Below are 16604 nucleotides of genomic sequence, written 5' to 3'. Positions count from 1 at the left end.
TTTACTTCATAATGGAAAGACCAAAATGCATGATTTGGTAGGTAAACAGACACACAAATGAACGAATAAGTTATACCAGCACAAAAGAGAGTAACAAAGGGGGCTCTACTATAGATGGGAGGACACAGAGAGCACTTCAGGGAAGGTGACCCTGAAATGGGACACATATGAAGGAGCTGAGGCCAAAACAGGGTGAAGCAGGAGGAGAAGGAAGCAGAGTCAAAATGGTTGAAATAAAAAGCAGGTAAAGGAGGACCAACATACATATAATTTAAGCCCTTGAAGAAGAAAAGCAAAGCAATGGAACAGAGTAATACTTAAATCATCCAAGAAAAATTTTCAGAAATAAAGACCTGAATCTCTTGAAAAGGCCAATCTAGAATTAGAATGATCAACTGGATCAATTAGAGACACAGTAAGAAAAGACCATTAAACTTTAAAAGAAAAAAAACAAATCCTTACAGCCCCCAAGCAGAAAGAATAATTTACAAGGAGAAAAAAATTAGACTGGCACCAGATGCTTCAAAAAGAACATACTAAGTTCCACTGTATTTATTCCTAACAAACCAAATCTCCCACAAATAAATACACCATAAACTATAAGCCACACATTCTGGAAATACCAAAAAAACCCTCCAACTACCAGAAGACTTTGGAGGCTAGGGAAAAACAAAAACAAGCAAATTTTGAAAGGAAGCAAAACAAAAAATCTGGGGCTTTACCACAGTTTCTGGGGCTTTACCCTGAAGTAAAACATGACAGTTTCTATGGCAGTGGTAGTGATGGGCAGCTGCTGTCTTGGCCAAAGGAACTGGGGATAAAGAGCCCGGGCAGCTAAGGCCACCAGGAAATGATGCAAGGATCCAGGAAGCAAAAAACCAGAGAAGGGGCACCTCAGATTCTGAGCATGAAGTCCAAGTCCCTGGCTGACCCCTGATTTAGTGTCCATGGGGCAAACAAATATGCCTGCAGCTAAGGCTTGAACGGAACAAATCCAAGCAATGCCCAGCACAGGCTGTAAAATGACAGTGCACAGGTTACAGCTAAACAATTCAACTGCTTTTGCTAAAACAAAGTCAATACCCTTTGGCGTAACAGAAGAGAAACCAGACTCTATATAACATTTACAATGCCCAAAATACAACCCAAAGTTGTTTTACAAAAGAGTCAGGAAAATGTGACACATTCTCAAGGAAAAAACAATCAACAGCCACCAACCTCAAGATGCTGAAACGACCAGACAAGGAATGGCTATAACTATCCTCCACCAGGGAATGGAAGATACGCTTTTAATGAAAGACAGAGAAAGCAAAGACAGGAAATCTCAGCTGAAAAACAAAACATATAAACACAAAAAAGAACCAAGTGGAAATGTCAGAACTGAAAAATATCTGAAATACATTTAATTAATGGACTTAATAACAGAATGGAATTGATGGAAAAAAGAGTCAATGAAATTGAAGAAAGATCAACTTGGAGAGAAAAAAGATGACTGAAAAACAATAAACAAAAACCAGGGCATTAGGGACAAGTGGGAAAATGTCAAAAACTTTATCACACAGGAGGGACTGGCAAACCATGGCCTGGAGGCCACCCGGCCCACCACAACGTTTTATAATAAAGTTTTACTGCAACACAGCCACACCCATTTGTTTGTTCTTCTCCAGGGTTCTTTCCACACCAGGGCCTGCAGGGAGCAGCTGAATAAAGACTATGAGGCCCACAAAGCCTAAAATATTTACTATCTGCCCCTTTACAGAAAAACTTGGCCAATTCCTGATATGCAGCTAGAGTAGTACCAGAAAAACAGGCAGGAAAGATATTTGAAGAAACAACGGCCCAAACTAATCATGTTTTTAGAAAAAAAATGTATAACCTCATACATTAAAAAACCTAGCAACATCTTAACAGAATAAGTTAAAAAGCACCACACTTAGACACTGAAACTTCTGAAAACCAAAGATAAGGAGAAAAACTTGAAAGAAGCCAGAGATAAAGGACACATTACTTACAACGCAGAAATTATTTAAAAGACTACAGGCTTCTCATGAGCTACCAGAGGACAGAAGACTCTGGGAAAACACCTTTAAGCAGTTGGGGGGAAAAAAAAAACAAAAATAACTGTCACCCTGGAATTCTATATCCATTGAGAATACTATTCACTAAATGATGATGGAATAAGGACATTTTCAGATGGAGAAAACCATGGAAATCTACTGTCATCTGATTAAAAGAAATGCTAGACTGCCAGAACTGAAAAGAGAAATAAACAATTTAACATTAACATTTGGAGACTTCAATACCCCAATTAGTAACGGATAGAAACGGGACTTCCCTGGTGGCGCAGTGGTTAAGAATCCGCCTGCCAAGGCAGGGGACACGGGCCTGAGCCCTGGTCAGGGAAGATCACACAGGCGCGGAGCAACTAAGCCCGTGCGTCACAACTACTGAGCCTGCGCTCTAGAGCCCACGAGCCACAACTACTGAAGGCCACGCGCCTAGAGCCCATGCTCTGCAACAAGAGAAGCCACCACAATGAGAAGCCTGTGCACCGCAATGAAGAGTAGCCCCCGCTCGCTGCAACTAGAGAAAGGCCACGTGCAGCAACGAAGACCTAATGAAGCCAAAAATAAATAAATAAATTAAAAAAATAGAACTAAACAGATCAAGAAACAAACAAGAAACTTAGAGAAAGCCCGCGTGCAGCAACGAAGACCTAATGAAGCCAAAAATAAATAAATAAATAAACTTTTTAAAAAATAGCACTAAACAGATCAAGAAACAAACAAGAAACTTAGAAAACAGTATAAACCAACTAGATCTAACAGACATCTGTATATGGAACATTCCATCCACAACAACAGAATGAATACACATTCTTATCAAGTACACATACAACATTCTCTGGGCCAGATCAAATGTTAGGGCATAAAAACAAGTCTCAACTACTTTAAAAAAAAGAACTGAAATAATATAAAATATGTTTTCTACCCATAACAGAATGAAATTAGATACCAAAAACAGAATGAACTTTGGAAGGCTCACAAATATGTAGAAATTAAACAAGAAGCTACAAAATAACGAATGGGTCAAAGAAGAAATCACAAGAAAAAACGGTAAATACTGTGAAATAATTGAAAACAAAAATATAATATACCAAATTTCAAGAGATGCAGCTAGAGCAGTGCTTCGAAGGAAATTTATAACTATAAACACATATTAAAAAAGACTAAAGATTTCAAATGAATAACCTAATGCTCTACCTAAAGAACTAAGAGCAAACTGAACCCAAAACAAGCAGAAAGAAGGAAATAATAATTATAGTGGAAATTAAAAACGTACAGAAAAACAATGGAGAAACATCAACAAACCAAAAGTTGTTTCTTTGACATGATCAGTGAAACTGACAAGCCTTTAGCTTAGACTGATCAAGACAAAAAGAAGTGATTACTAAAATCAAGAATGACTTTGGTTTTTTTTTTAAGGTCACTACTGACCTTATCAAAATAAAAAGGATTATTACAGAATACTACAAACGAGTACATGCCAACAAATTAGACAACCTAGATGAAGTGAACACATCCTAGAAAGACACAAACTACTCAAACTGACTCAAGAAATAGAAAATGTGAATAAACTTATAACAAGAGATTGAATTAGTAATCAATAACCTTCCCACAAAAACAAGCCCAGGCCCTGATGGCTTCACTGAAGTTCTACCAAATGCTTGAAGAATTAACATCAATTCTTACAAACTTCAAAAGACAGAAGAACACATCCCAACTCATTCTATGATGCCAATACTGCCTGACACCAAAACCAGAAAAAGTCATCACAAGTACTGACCAATATCCCTTATGAATACAGATGCAAAAATAAAAGTACTAGCAAATTGATCCAGCAATTAAAAACAAATGTATACAACATAACCAAGCAGGATTTATCCAAGGAATGCAAGACTGGTTCACCATATAAAATCAATCAATCAAATACACCACATTAATGGAATGAATGAAAAAAACCCCACATGAATATTTCAATAATTGCAGAAAAAGAATTTGACAAAATCCAACATCCTTTAATGATAAACAAACAAACCGAAACAAACAAAAAAAAACTAAGAATAGAAGGAAACTTCCTCAACCTGACAAAGGGCATCTATAAAAAAAAAAAATCCAAAGTTAACATCTCACTTAATAAAGAAACACAGAAAGCTTTTCTCCGAAGACTGGGAGCAAGACAAGGATGGTTACTCTCACCACTTCTATCCAACATCGTGCTGGAGATTAGGGTCAGGGCAATTAGAAAAGAAAAGGAAATACATGGCATCCAGATTGGAAAGGAAGAAGTAAAGCTATCTCTATATACAGATTACACAACACTGTATACAGAAAATCCCAAGGAAATCACAAAAACACTTTGAGCTAATAAACAAGTTCAGAAAACTTGCAGAATACAAGATCAACATACAAAAGTCAGTTACATGTCTATATTTTAACAACTAAACAGTGAAACAATTCCATTTATAATAGCATCAAAAAGAAAAAAAAATGAATAAATTTAACCTAAGAGGTGTAAGGTTTGCACCCTGAAAACTACAAGGCATCACTGAAAGATATTAGACAGCCAAAAAAATGAAAACACATCCAATGGCCATGGATTGCAAGATTAAATACTGTTAAGATGGCAATACCTACCTAATTAAAGACTCAATGCAATCTTTATCAAATATTAGTTGCCCTTTGCTTCTCCCTGAAGTTGAAGCTAATCCTAAAATTCATACAGAAATGCAAGGGAATTGGAAGAGGCAACCAATCTTGAAAAATCAAAATTGGAGGAGTCACACTTCCCAACTTCAAAGCTTACGGTAAAGCTACAGGAATCAAGACTGTGGTGCTGGCCTAAAGATACACACAGATCAATGAAACAGAATTGAGAATCCAGATATAAACCCATGTATCTATGGTCAATTAATTTTCAGCAAGGGTACCAAGACAATTGAATGGGGAAAGAACAGTCTATTCAACAAACAGTGCTGGGAAAACTGGACAACCACATGCAAAACAGTGAAGGTGAAGCCTTACCTCACACCATGTGCAAAAATTAACTCAAGTATAACTGCAGACCTAAATGTAAGGATAAAACTATAAAACTGAGAAGAAAGCATAGGTGTACATCTTTACATCCTGGGATTAGGCAATGATTTCTAGGCTGTGACATTTAAAACACAAGCAACAAAAGAAAAAAATAGACACAATGGACTTAAGAAAAATTTTAAAACTTCTGTGCTTCAAAGGATATCAACAAGAAAGTGAAAAAATAACCCACAGAAAGGGAGAAAATGTTTGTAAATATTGTATCTGATAAGGGTATTATATCCAGGATAAAGAGCTCTTACAACTCAACAAGAAAAATAATCCAATTTAAAAAAGATGGACGAAGTATTTGAATAGACATTTCTCCAGATATACAAAAAGCCAGTAAAACCACGAGAAGCGGCTCAACATCTCTGCTCATTAAGGAAATACAATTCAAAACTACAGTGAGATACCACTTCACATTCACGACAACACCTGTAAACATGAAAGAGGGATAAAAACCCTCATACGTTACTGGTGGGCATGTAAAATGATGCATCCGATCCAAAAAGTAGTCTGGCAGCTCCTCAAAAAGCTAAACAAGCAGTGTCCATGCGACTCATCAATTTCATTCCTAGGTGCATATATACCCAAGAGGATTGAAAGTATATATTCACACAAAAACGTGTACACAAATGTTCATAGCAGCATTGCTCTCAATAGCTAAAAAGTGCAAATAACCCAAAGGTCCACCTGCTGAAGATAAGCAAAACATGGTCCATCCTTATAATGCAGCCACTCAAAGGAATAAAGTACTGACACAGGCTACAATACGAATGAACCTCTAAAACATATGCCAAGTGAAAGAAGCTGAACATAAAAAGCCACATATCGTACGATTACACTTACATGAAATGTCCAGAATAAGCAAATTCAGAGAGACAAAGCGTAGATTAGTGGTTGCCAGGGGGTGGGGCTAAGGGGACAGTGGGGAGTGACTGCTAATGGCTATGGAGCTTATTTTGGAGTGACACAAATGTTCCTGAACTAGGCAGTGGTAACTGCTACAAATCTTTGTGAACAGAATATATTAAAAACCACTGAACTATACACTCAAAGGGTGAGTTTTATGGTATGTGGACTTTATCTTAATTAAAAAAAAGAAGAAATACCAAACATAATTCACACTGAAAGGAAATAAGACCAGAGGACACTCAGATCCTCAGAAATGAAGAGCAAGCATAAATACACAGATAAATACGAGAGAATTTTTTCTCTTAGTTTACTTAAAATACAGACAACTGCTGAAAGCACAGTGACAACACTGTCCTGTGAGCTTGTAATGCATATAGATGTGATACACATGACAACAGTGACACAAAGGATGGCAGGGCAGAATTACCAGGTTTCTATATTTTATATGAAGTGGTACAATATTAAATCTAAGTAGACTCAGAAGTTAAGGATCCATTTTGTAATCCCTAAAGCAATCACTAAAAATAAAAAAGAGAATGGAAAGAGTTTTAGTTCAAAAACTAACAGATCAAATAATCCAAGGTAGGGAAGGAAAAGGGAAGAAAGGAACAAATATATTTCCCGCCTTTGCTCGAAAGGCCAAGAAGCCGTGATACTCCCTGGCCGCGAGCCCACCAGCACCACATCTTAGTCTCTGATACTATTCCCCACTCAAAGGAATCACGGTCTTTGCAGAAATGGCTGGCGCCAAGGCTGGGGTAGAGCAGGTACAAGGTGTCAGATGGGACACGTCACAGTGACACAAGAATCAGCTGAAGGGGCTCCCTCTACCCAAATCTGAACCATCTGAGCACCAAACAGACAGGAATGAACTACAAGCCACTGAAGACTACAGGAACCCGGCAGTTGACACTAATCGGTTAACCAATCAGCGTGGGAGAAGAGCACGCTCTTTACTATGGTACACAGCTGGGCACAGCCGGGGGAAACAGGAGGAAGTGCTGAACTTGGAAAAGAGTCATCTTGTAAGATTCAGAGTTAAGGTTGGTTCAGGCAAGAGTCATCACCGACGACGCTACACCTGGGGGGCAGGGGGAGCAGAATGTCTGCATGATCTTAAATTGCCTTCCCACAGGTAGCTTATCAGTCTCAAGGGAAACAACAGCCATTACACAGTGGAAAAAGCAGCAAACACCTTGCCAGGTGACCAAAATTAAGATGCGGATGAACACTGCAGGTCTCTGGGTAGGCACACCTCACTCATGGAGCCTTCTGGGTGGGAAACCATAACCTGGGTCTAAACACGGGGCACAGGTCACATCCAAAATGAAGAACATCTCATTTTAAACAAAAGGGTGAGGCTGGAGTTTTCAAAACTGCCCAGGCCACAGAAGATAAAGAAACGGAATCAATGGCCATGCCTTACTGTTAAAGTTTTTTAAATTAATAGCCTTTATTCTTCTAGAGCAGCTTTCACATCAACAGCCAAAGTCTATGCCTTCCTTATATTTTACATCACTGCTTTCATGTAAACTCACTCTAGTTTTCTAGAAAAGCAGCAGTATGCCTCCTTTACATCTGGATTTCAGGGAACTCGATTTATATCATCTGAAACCCCACTACCTCTGACCTCAACCTCCTCCTAAGCTTCCTCTCAACCACTCCTGTATGGGCTCAATTGTGTCCCTCAAGTTCACATGAAGTCCTAACCCCCCAGTACCATAGGACGTGACTGTAGTTGGAAATGGGGCCTTTAAAGAGACAGTGAAGGTTAAATGAGTCACTGGGGTGGGCCCTAACCCAGTGGGACTCGTGTCCTTATAAGAAGAGATGAGGGCAAAGAAACACGCAAACCAGGTGAAGACACAGAAATAAGATGGCCATCAGCAAGCCAAGGGGAGGCCTCATAAGAAACCAACCCTGTGGACACCTTCATCTTGGACTCCTAGCCTCCAGAACGGTGAGAAATAAATTTCTGCTGTTTAAGTCTGCAGTCTGTGGTATTCTGTTACAGCTGCCCTAGCAGACTAACACAATCTGCTTCCTTATTTTTTCCTGAATACACCACACATACCCCGTTCTCAGGGCCTCTGGGCAGGCTAGGAGTTATACCACACCCATCTTGCGACTCAGGAAACTGAGGATGTTAAAAGACCCTAGTAAGAGGCAGAGAAAAGATGGCAATCAAACTTTATCTGGTTCTGTGATTCATGCAAAATACCTCCACACTCTACCAATACTAGATAACTTAAGGGTAAAAAAACAAAAGAAACGACTTACTTTTCAACCCAGAGCACTGAGACGAGCTTCACCCCTCTCTTCTGCGCTTTGGCCCAGGTGCTCTGGTACCCGTCTTTGAACACAACGTGAGTTACTTGTTTGTTGAAAGTTTTTGAAACCTGCAGACAAAATGCAGAAAACGAAAGTTAAAGTACTGTTATACTATTTGCACAGTTTCTTAAGTACAAGCCAGTGTCACTCCTGTGACACTGCATTTGCAAAAAAATAAGCAACAAAATAATTAGCAAAGAGTATCAAAGTATAAAAAGGATAATACATTCCTACCACTTGAGTTTATTCCAGGACTGCAAAGTTGGTTAACAACAAAAAGTCAATCATTATTATTTACTACATTAACAAAGTAAAAGAGAAAAATCACAACCACCTCAATATATGCCAAAAACGCATTAAAGTTAAAAAGTTTATTCATGAGGAAAATTCATAGTAAATTAGGATCTGAAAGTTGGTACAAAACTGCATGATGGGAAATGCTAAAAGCTTTCCATTGAGAAGAGGATCCAGATGAGGATGCCTGGTATCTCCATTCTATTCAACTGGCCCCAGCCAGTGCAGGATGGCAAGAAAAGGAAATAAAAAGTGTTAGGATTAGAAAGAACAAAAATAAAACAGTCCTTTGCACGTAAGGTTCAATTGTGCACACTGTTAACACCCCCAAAACGCCACAGAATTCATAAATGAATTTGTGAGAAACTCACTGAGAAAACTTACCGTTTTCTGGACACAAGGTGATTATGAAAAAATGAACTATTTCTATATAACAGTGGCAGTTAGAAAAAAGAATTCAAAAGATACCATTTATGACAGCATCAAAAACAACCGGAGAAAATTATAAAACATTACTGAAAAAAAAGAAACCCAAATCAACAAAGGCATACATCATGTTCATGGGTTAGAAGATTCCATTTTATAAAAATGTCAGTTCTCTCCGTACTAGTCTGTTGTTATCAATCCAATACCAATCAAAATCCCAAAAAAGCTTTATGTTGTAAACGGATAAACTGACTCTAAAATGTATTTGGAAAGGCAAAAGGCTAAGAATAGCCAGGACACCTTGAAGAACAAGGGGAAGACTTATGAAGAGTTATGATAAAGAGTAATTAAGACAGGGTGGTTTGTCGTGAGAACAGACTATATGGACACAGAAACATGGTTACCTGACTGATGACAAAGGTGTTACTGTGTAGCCTGGCTAAAGGACAGTCTTTTCAATCAGGAGTGTTGAGATGAATGACCACCCACATGGTCAAAATGAAAATGGGAAAAAAATGAAAACTACTTCACACCATACGCAAAAATTTAAATCTAAATGTGAAAGGCAAAATGATAAAGCTTCTGGAAAATAACAGAGGAGAAAAATCCTCATAACCTCGGTGGAGAAACAAATTTTTTAAAACAAGATACACACACAAAAGCTCACCATAGAGAATAAACTACTTTACAATTATCATCAAAAGACACCGTTAAGAAGGTGAAAAGGCAAGCCACAGAGTGACAGAAAATATTGCAATTCACATGGCTGACAAAAGGGTCAACGGAGAAATACAGAGAATGCTTACAAATCAAGAAGAAAAAGAAAAACCCAATGGAAATATGAGCTGGAGACTTGAACAGGGTTTTCAAAGTAAATATGTGAAGATGTGCAGGAAAATGCAAATTTAAACCAGCATGCTATGCCCAGAAATGCACCGGGATGACTGAAGGTAAAGACAGACCTAACCAAGCAGATACAGCAGCGGAGCTTTTATATGCTGGCAGAATGATAAACTGATTCAACCACTGCAGAAAAATGCTAGGAAATCACTGATAGTTTTCTCAGATGTGACAACAGTCTTCCATCACACAGAAGTGTCCTTGCTCTTAAAGATGCAGACAAAATGTACTTAGGGGCAAATTATGCTACCTGCAACCTACTTCCAAATAGCTGAGGAAAAAATACACATATAAATATACTGTTTAGAAAGACAAGAGTCAAAGCAAGTATGTAAAGATGTTAATTGCTGGATCTATGTTCACTGCACTATTCTTTCAATTTTTCTATTTGAAAATTTTCTAAATAAAGGCGAAAAAAAAAAGATTCAAGAGATCTAAGACCTTAATACTACGCTCAAAAGCCATTTTGCCAATTCCTGTGTTCCACGGCTTTTTTTCTCAGCCACAATAACACGTGTAGCCCAAGTCTGCAGTCGGTATCATCAGGTGGAAACTCTCCCGGATTCCTACCTTCCAGTGTCAGAAAAAAGGTGTCTTCTCAGGTTCACAAGCAAGCCCCGCCCTGCATTCTGGCTGTCCTCCACCCTAATCTGCTCTTGGCCTTTACATCCAGTCTCGTCAGGGCAGGGACCAGGGTGAGTCAAAGGAAATTCGGGAGCACACACGCTCTGCCTGACGGTGAATGCCGCCTTGCAGTTTCCCTGATGTCCTTGCTTCACCCTAATCCCTGCCCTGCTACCATATTAATCTCCCCCTTCGCCAGCCTATCGGCCACCCTCCCCCAAATCCCAACGTCCACACACACACACACAAATAAACTCTGTTCACAGCTGAACTCACTCAGAGAGCGTCTGCCTTCACCATCTCCATTCCTCGGGTCTCCATGATTCCCGGGCTAATTTCCACCCGCTTCACCCAGTTCCCTGAAAACTGCAATACGCCCAACACTGACCTTAACAGTTCTCAAGCCTGAATACTTCCCAATCTTAACTTTTCTTAAGATTCTATAGTGTTTTAAAATTCCATCTTTGAAGCCCGTCCCTCCTCCAACTTCTAGGCTTGTTTTCTGGATTCTCCTGGCATCCTTCTCCGCCTGGTTCCATGGCTCCCACTGCCAGCCCTTGAAATACTAAACAGGCTCCATCTGCAGCACTTTTCATGCTAACCACCTGGGTCGTCACCACACCAGTGGCTTCACCTGACCCTTAAGGCCTTGACGCCTAAACCACTATCTCTAGCCCTGAAAATCTCAAGCTCCGGATCTGTACATCCAAATGTCTATCAGATACTTCCAGTATACCCCAAATCCACAACGTTTCCCTTAAAGAGCAGTTCCTTTTCCTGTATCCCGCACTTTCATCAACAGCATCAGGCAGCCAATGGCAGGACCAATATTTTTATCCTCAAGCTCTCCTCTCCCATCACGTACAAGCCCAACTGTTCTCAATTCTTCATACCATGGCTTTCTTCCTCCTCCTGCCATTTGCCCACTGTCTTCTTTGTCCTTCGTGTTCTAAGTCAAAACTCTCAAAATAAGAAAATGCAAGTAGATCTCCGTATGTTTCAGAGGGCTGTCAGATGCGGCACTAGTAAAATGAATTTCCTACCTTTGCCCCCATGTCCGCAAGTTGATTTGTAAATGTCTTTGAATAATTTTCTGTTCCACTGGCTGACCACACTTCTACATACGCCACAACATCTGAAAATAAACAGATACTAGTGTGAAATATATCTGATATTCCAGCATACCTCGCCCAAGAATTCCGATATTTTTCTCTTGTTCTATTTACATTCAAATGTAAGTTTTACATTTCTTCTGTTAAAAACCTATTCAAAATAATATTAGTGCTATTAGAGTTTTTAAAATTTCAAGGGGAAAACAACTTTACCCATACACACGTCACCGTTTACATTCTCAACTGGATGGTCTTCCCAAAATTCCTAAAACCAAAGCCTAACTTCTCCTAGTGCAAGAGCCTGTTTTCTGTAAAGAACCAGAGAGCAAACACCTGAGGCTCTGAGGGCCATACAGCCACTCAACTTCATGGCTGTCGCACAAAAGCAGCCAAAGACAACACATTAATGGGCAAGCATAGCTGTGTTCCAACAAAACTTTATGAACAAGGCAGTCTGGGTTTGATATAATTTTCATCTGTCCTCCCGTCTTCTGCTCCCCCGCCCCCAGCCATGTAAAAAAGGCAAAAAGCCTTCTTCACTGGCAAACCCTACATAAAACAAGCAGCAGGCAGGATCCTAGGGGCAGGGAGCGTAGTTGACTCGCGCCGCTCCGACCCTGATGCTCTCCAGGTGTGCCTGGAGGCGGTGATTGTTCACTCAGCGGCCGAGACGCCAACACTGACAGATGCACGCGAGGGGCGCTACCCTTTCTCCCCCCCGGTATCACTACTGCCCTCCCCCCAAACCCACCTGGCCCAAGACGCCAGAACCCAGAAAACGGTGAAAATCAAATCCACCCACGTCTCCCACCCCGCCGCGCGTCCGCACCGCCGGCCCCACCGGACCGAACACACGTGGGGCGACCCCGGCACTGAGCTCGGAGACACACCCCACCCCACACGGGTGGTCCCGGCGCCGAGGCCGGGGACAGACCCCAGCCCCCGGGCCGACTTCCGGGAGGGCCGGGTTGCGGGCCCCGCGCGTCCCGCGAGCCCGGTCCCAGCGCCTCCCGACCCCGGCACCCGTCCTTAAGCCGGCTCGACCCCCACCCGCTCACCTTTCAGGACGGGGCCCCCGAGGGTTTCGGGGGCCGCCATGAGGGGCGGCGAGGAACTCGCCGCTGCTGAGCCGCGAGCCTGACGGAGCGGCGGCACTGAGCATGCGCAGCGCGGGCGCGCGCCGCTCAGCTCCTGCTGCGCGGAAATCCGTTGCTCCGCGTTTTCTAAACCGCCGATGGAAGGCCGCGGTGGGGGAAATAAGGCCCACCCTCGCGAGAAGTGGAGACAGGCTCTTCTCGCCCAGACTCACATCCCCCGCAGGTCTACACTGCGGGTCAGGTCACGCGCGGGGACCCCGAGCCTCCGATATCCGCACGGGGCCCCGGATCTTCGATTCCCGCCGGGGGGGGGGTCCCTGTTGCCTGGCCGCCTCCTCGAGCTCTGCGGCCCGCAAATCCCGGAGCGGATAAATCCTGGCGGGAGTGGGCGAGCCCGACTCTCAGGAGCAGCCCAGCCGCCTGCCGCTCTGCCTCCGGGTTTCAAACCTCCCGCCCGCTCCCTGCAAGCCCCGCCCCCCCGAGGGCTGCGCGCATGCGCCCCGCGGGGAGACTGTCCCAGCCCCCAGCTTCCTGGCGGTGACGTTTAGGAAGGGGAAGGTCTTGCCCGCCTGTTGATAAGTTCTGTTTAATCTCCCTGAAACACCGAACTAGTTAAAGGACTCATGCCGTATGTAGTGTAAAAAGTTTCATTTTCAATGACCTGAGTACCATCTTTGTGTTCTATCATGTAGGATATAGTCTATTCCCAAGCTTAAAGAAAATAGTAATCTTAAAGGGATTCCCTTATAACCAAATGGTTAGAAGAACAGGCTTCATTTTGAAATCAGACTGGACTTGGAGTTTGGAGGCTAATATCAGCCACTAACTAGCTATGAGATGTTGATGAGTTACTAACACTCTCCAAGCTTCATTTTCTCATAAAAAAGCAGTAATAATAGTAGAGATAACTAATGTTGAGCGAGCACTTATCATGTAAGTGATGTATGATCCAAGTTTAGATGTATTATCAAAGTTAATCCTCCCTATGAGGTGAGTGTTATTATATAGCACTTATATGTGTTTCCTCCTGGATTCTCACTAAAACTGTTATTTTTATAGGCATTTATTATTGTAACCTGGAGACTAACAGTGGACTTCACCTTTGCCCACCCCCCCCTTTACAATTAAAAAAGCTTTCTCTATACTTTGTGTCATTTGATGCTTACAATGGGCCCTGTTAGGTAGAAAGTAAGCAATATTATACAATTTATACCATAAGTAATCAGGTTCAAGAGAGGTTACCTGACTAGTCCAAGGCAACAAACAGCTAGTAACAGATGATGTTGGTTGGAACTGGAAACTATACAAGTTTAGTTCTTTCTACTACATCCAGTGGCAGGGTATGTGTACAAGAATATCGACTGCTCATCTTTCACTCATTCATTCATTCATTCATCCCTAGTTGTTATACCAGCTGTTAATAGGATCCAACGAGCCCACTGTGGTTCTAAAGAATCGCCTTGAGTATATACAGCTGCCAAACCCCACTTTCCGGACTCAAATCTCTGGTCAATAACTATGTCACTATCACAAATTGTTGACCTAATAAACTCTACTCTGAGGAAATGGGGGACACAGTCTACTTGGGAGTGTGAACTCAGCTCAAGAAGGAATAACAAATAACAAAAAGTGTTAAAATATGGGTAAATCTAAATGCACTTTGTCTAAATGACAATAACAAAAATGGATTGTATAAAACAATAATAATAGTCTCATGAGGTTAAAATACAGTGTACAGAAGTCCCCCCTTATCCGTAGTTTCAAGTTCCAAGGTTTCAGTTACCCTCTTCTGATTTGATTGACTACCTCTTCACATCAGGAGACTCTATCGCCTAAGCTAAGTCGATGTACACCTCATCATTAAGAACAAAGTCAATTAAACTACTGGGTTCAAAGAAACGTGACCTTGGCACTAATATAGTGTAGTTTTATTCTTTGTCATTGCATTTCTATTTGGGGTTTTTAATAAAATAACCTAAAGAAAGGATCTAGTGAAGTCTAAAATAAGTTATCCATGCTTCTACATTTTTGCTCTCTGCAAAAGGATCAAAGATGAAAGCCATTTTTCTCTGCCAATACTCACAATAAAAGAGATAAATACTTGAAAGCCCTTTATACACATTCAGGACAAAGGGAAGCTGAAAATATTGACTTTCGTGAGATGCACACTTCAGCTCAGCAGGTGGTAGGTTTTCAGAGGTTCCTTTCTGACAACTGACCACCTTTGGACAGGAATTGGGATGAGCCCATCTCTGAGAAATCCTGCAGACAAGTCAGATACAGGGCCCAGGTCTTCAGAAGGAAACCTTGGTGCCCCGGAGACTGAAGTTCCCTCTGGAATCTTCCATTCTTTTTTTTTTTTTAATTTATTTATTTATTTTTGGCTGTGTTGGGTCTTCGTTGCTGTGCACAGTCTTTCTCTAGTTGTGGCGAGTGGAGGCTACTCTTCGTTGCGGTACATGGGCTTCTCACTGCAGTGGCTTGTCTTGTTGCAGAGCGCAGGCTCTAGGTGTCGGGGCTTCAGTAGTTGTGGCACGTGGGCTCAGTAGTTGTGGCTCACGGGCTTAGTTGCTTCACGGCACGTCGGATCTTCTCGGACCAGGGCTCGAACTGTGTGTGTCGTGTTCCCTGCATTGGCAGGAGGATTCTTAACCACTGCACCACCAGGGAAGCCCTGGAATCTTCCATTCTTAACAGTACTGCATCAACATTTAGGGCAGAAGTGGATCTGTTTTCCTAGGAGTTCATGAATTTCAAAGGTGAGGCACAGATCGCTGAGTTACATTTTCCTTTATGGTGTCTCTACAAAAAAAAAAGAAAGAAAGAAAGAAAAAAGACAGTGGAGAGAGACTTGACTAGAACACATTAAAGGTAGTAGAAAACTTTAAAACTTTATAATCTCCTAGTGAAAATATAAATCTCTAATTATTAGTATTAAAAGGGAATTTAGCATTTTCTTTAATAATAGCAAAATATGCTTTTCTCAAACTTAAAATTCTTAAAAATAAAGGTTTGATGTGTTCTAAAATGAAAATATTATTTGATGGTACAGAATAACTAACATGCTTGTCCTCAAAAACTTGAAAAAATTGGGAAAACCATGAATACATGAATTAAGTGAATGACTGAAAAAGGAAGAAAGGGGAAAAAATGCAATGAAAAATTGAAGAACTGAAATGATTTGCAAGAACAATAATGAATTATTTTAGTTTTGTGTCTTGGTCATGTTTTACAGCAATAAAAATAGTACTTTATAGCTGACTGAATAAGTAATGTTCTTATCCTAATAAACTCAAATATGAGTTCAAATAAGAAGGATTTCTTACGAGCGGAGGGGCGTTTTTACCTAGACCAGCCACTTCGCTTAATTGCCAGGAAATATGTCGTTCATTATCTTTAATCCTCCCAGGATCTGTGTAAAATTCAATCCGAAAAACCGAACGATACTGCCCTTCTGTGAGTAGAACAGATGAAACACAGTGAGACAGATCTCCAGGGAGCTGCTTCTCTGCCAGTGCTGGCTTTTTTTTTTTTTTAATGTTGTTTTCAGTTACCCCAGTAACTGCAATTTTAAAACGTAAGTTAGCGTCTCTCCCCGCCCTTGGTGTTTTGACTGCACTTAGTATCTACCTCTTCCTTCATTTATTGACAGTTGTTTACCATGTCCAATGACCAGCGACTTATAAAGGGGACTAGACGCACCATTAGGAAGCAGGTCGTTCAAAAGAATTTTCTGTGGCCTGAAGTAAGTGCCCCTCAACACTGAT

The 16604-nt window shown here is 41.2% G+C and overlaps 1 protein-coding gene across 1 annotated transcript in view; it reads right to left on the bottom strand.

Moving 5' to 3' along the window:
• MCPH1 (microcephalin 1) overlaps positions 1 to 12979 on the bottom strand; it is a 226189-nt gene extending 213210 nt beyond the window's left edge. The window contains exons 1-3 of the mRNA XM_060136231.1: positions 12799 to 12979; positions 11672 to 11763; positions 8334 to 8452 (exon numbers count right to left, since the gene is read on the bottom strand). Coding sequence (XP_059992214.1) covers positions 8334 to 8452; positions 11672 to 11763; positions 12799 to 12838 — 251 coding nt within the window. The 5' untranslated portion in view covers positions 12839 to 12979. The remainder of the gene's footprint in view (positions 1 to 8333; positions 8453 to 11671; positions 11764 to 12798) is intronic.
• Between the last annotated feature and the right edge of the window lie 3625 nt (positions 12980 to 16604).

This window comes from Lagenorhynchus albirostris, chromosome 21 (genome assembly GCF_949774975.1).
Source record: "Lagenorhynchus albirostris chromosome 21, mLagAlb1.1, whole genome shotgun sequence".
NCBI classification, from domain to species: Eukaryota; Metazoa; Chordata; class Mammalia; order Artiodactyla; family Delphinidae; genus Lagenorhynchus; species Lagenorhynchus albirostris.
The sequence above is the reverse complement of the archived record's forward strand: the minus strand, read 5'-3'. Positions and strand labels throughout refer to the sequence as shown.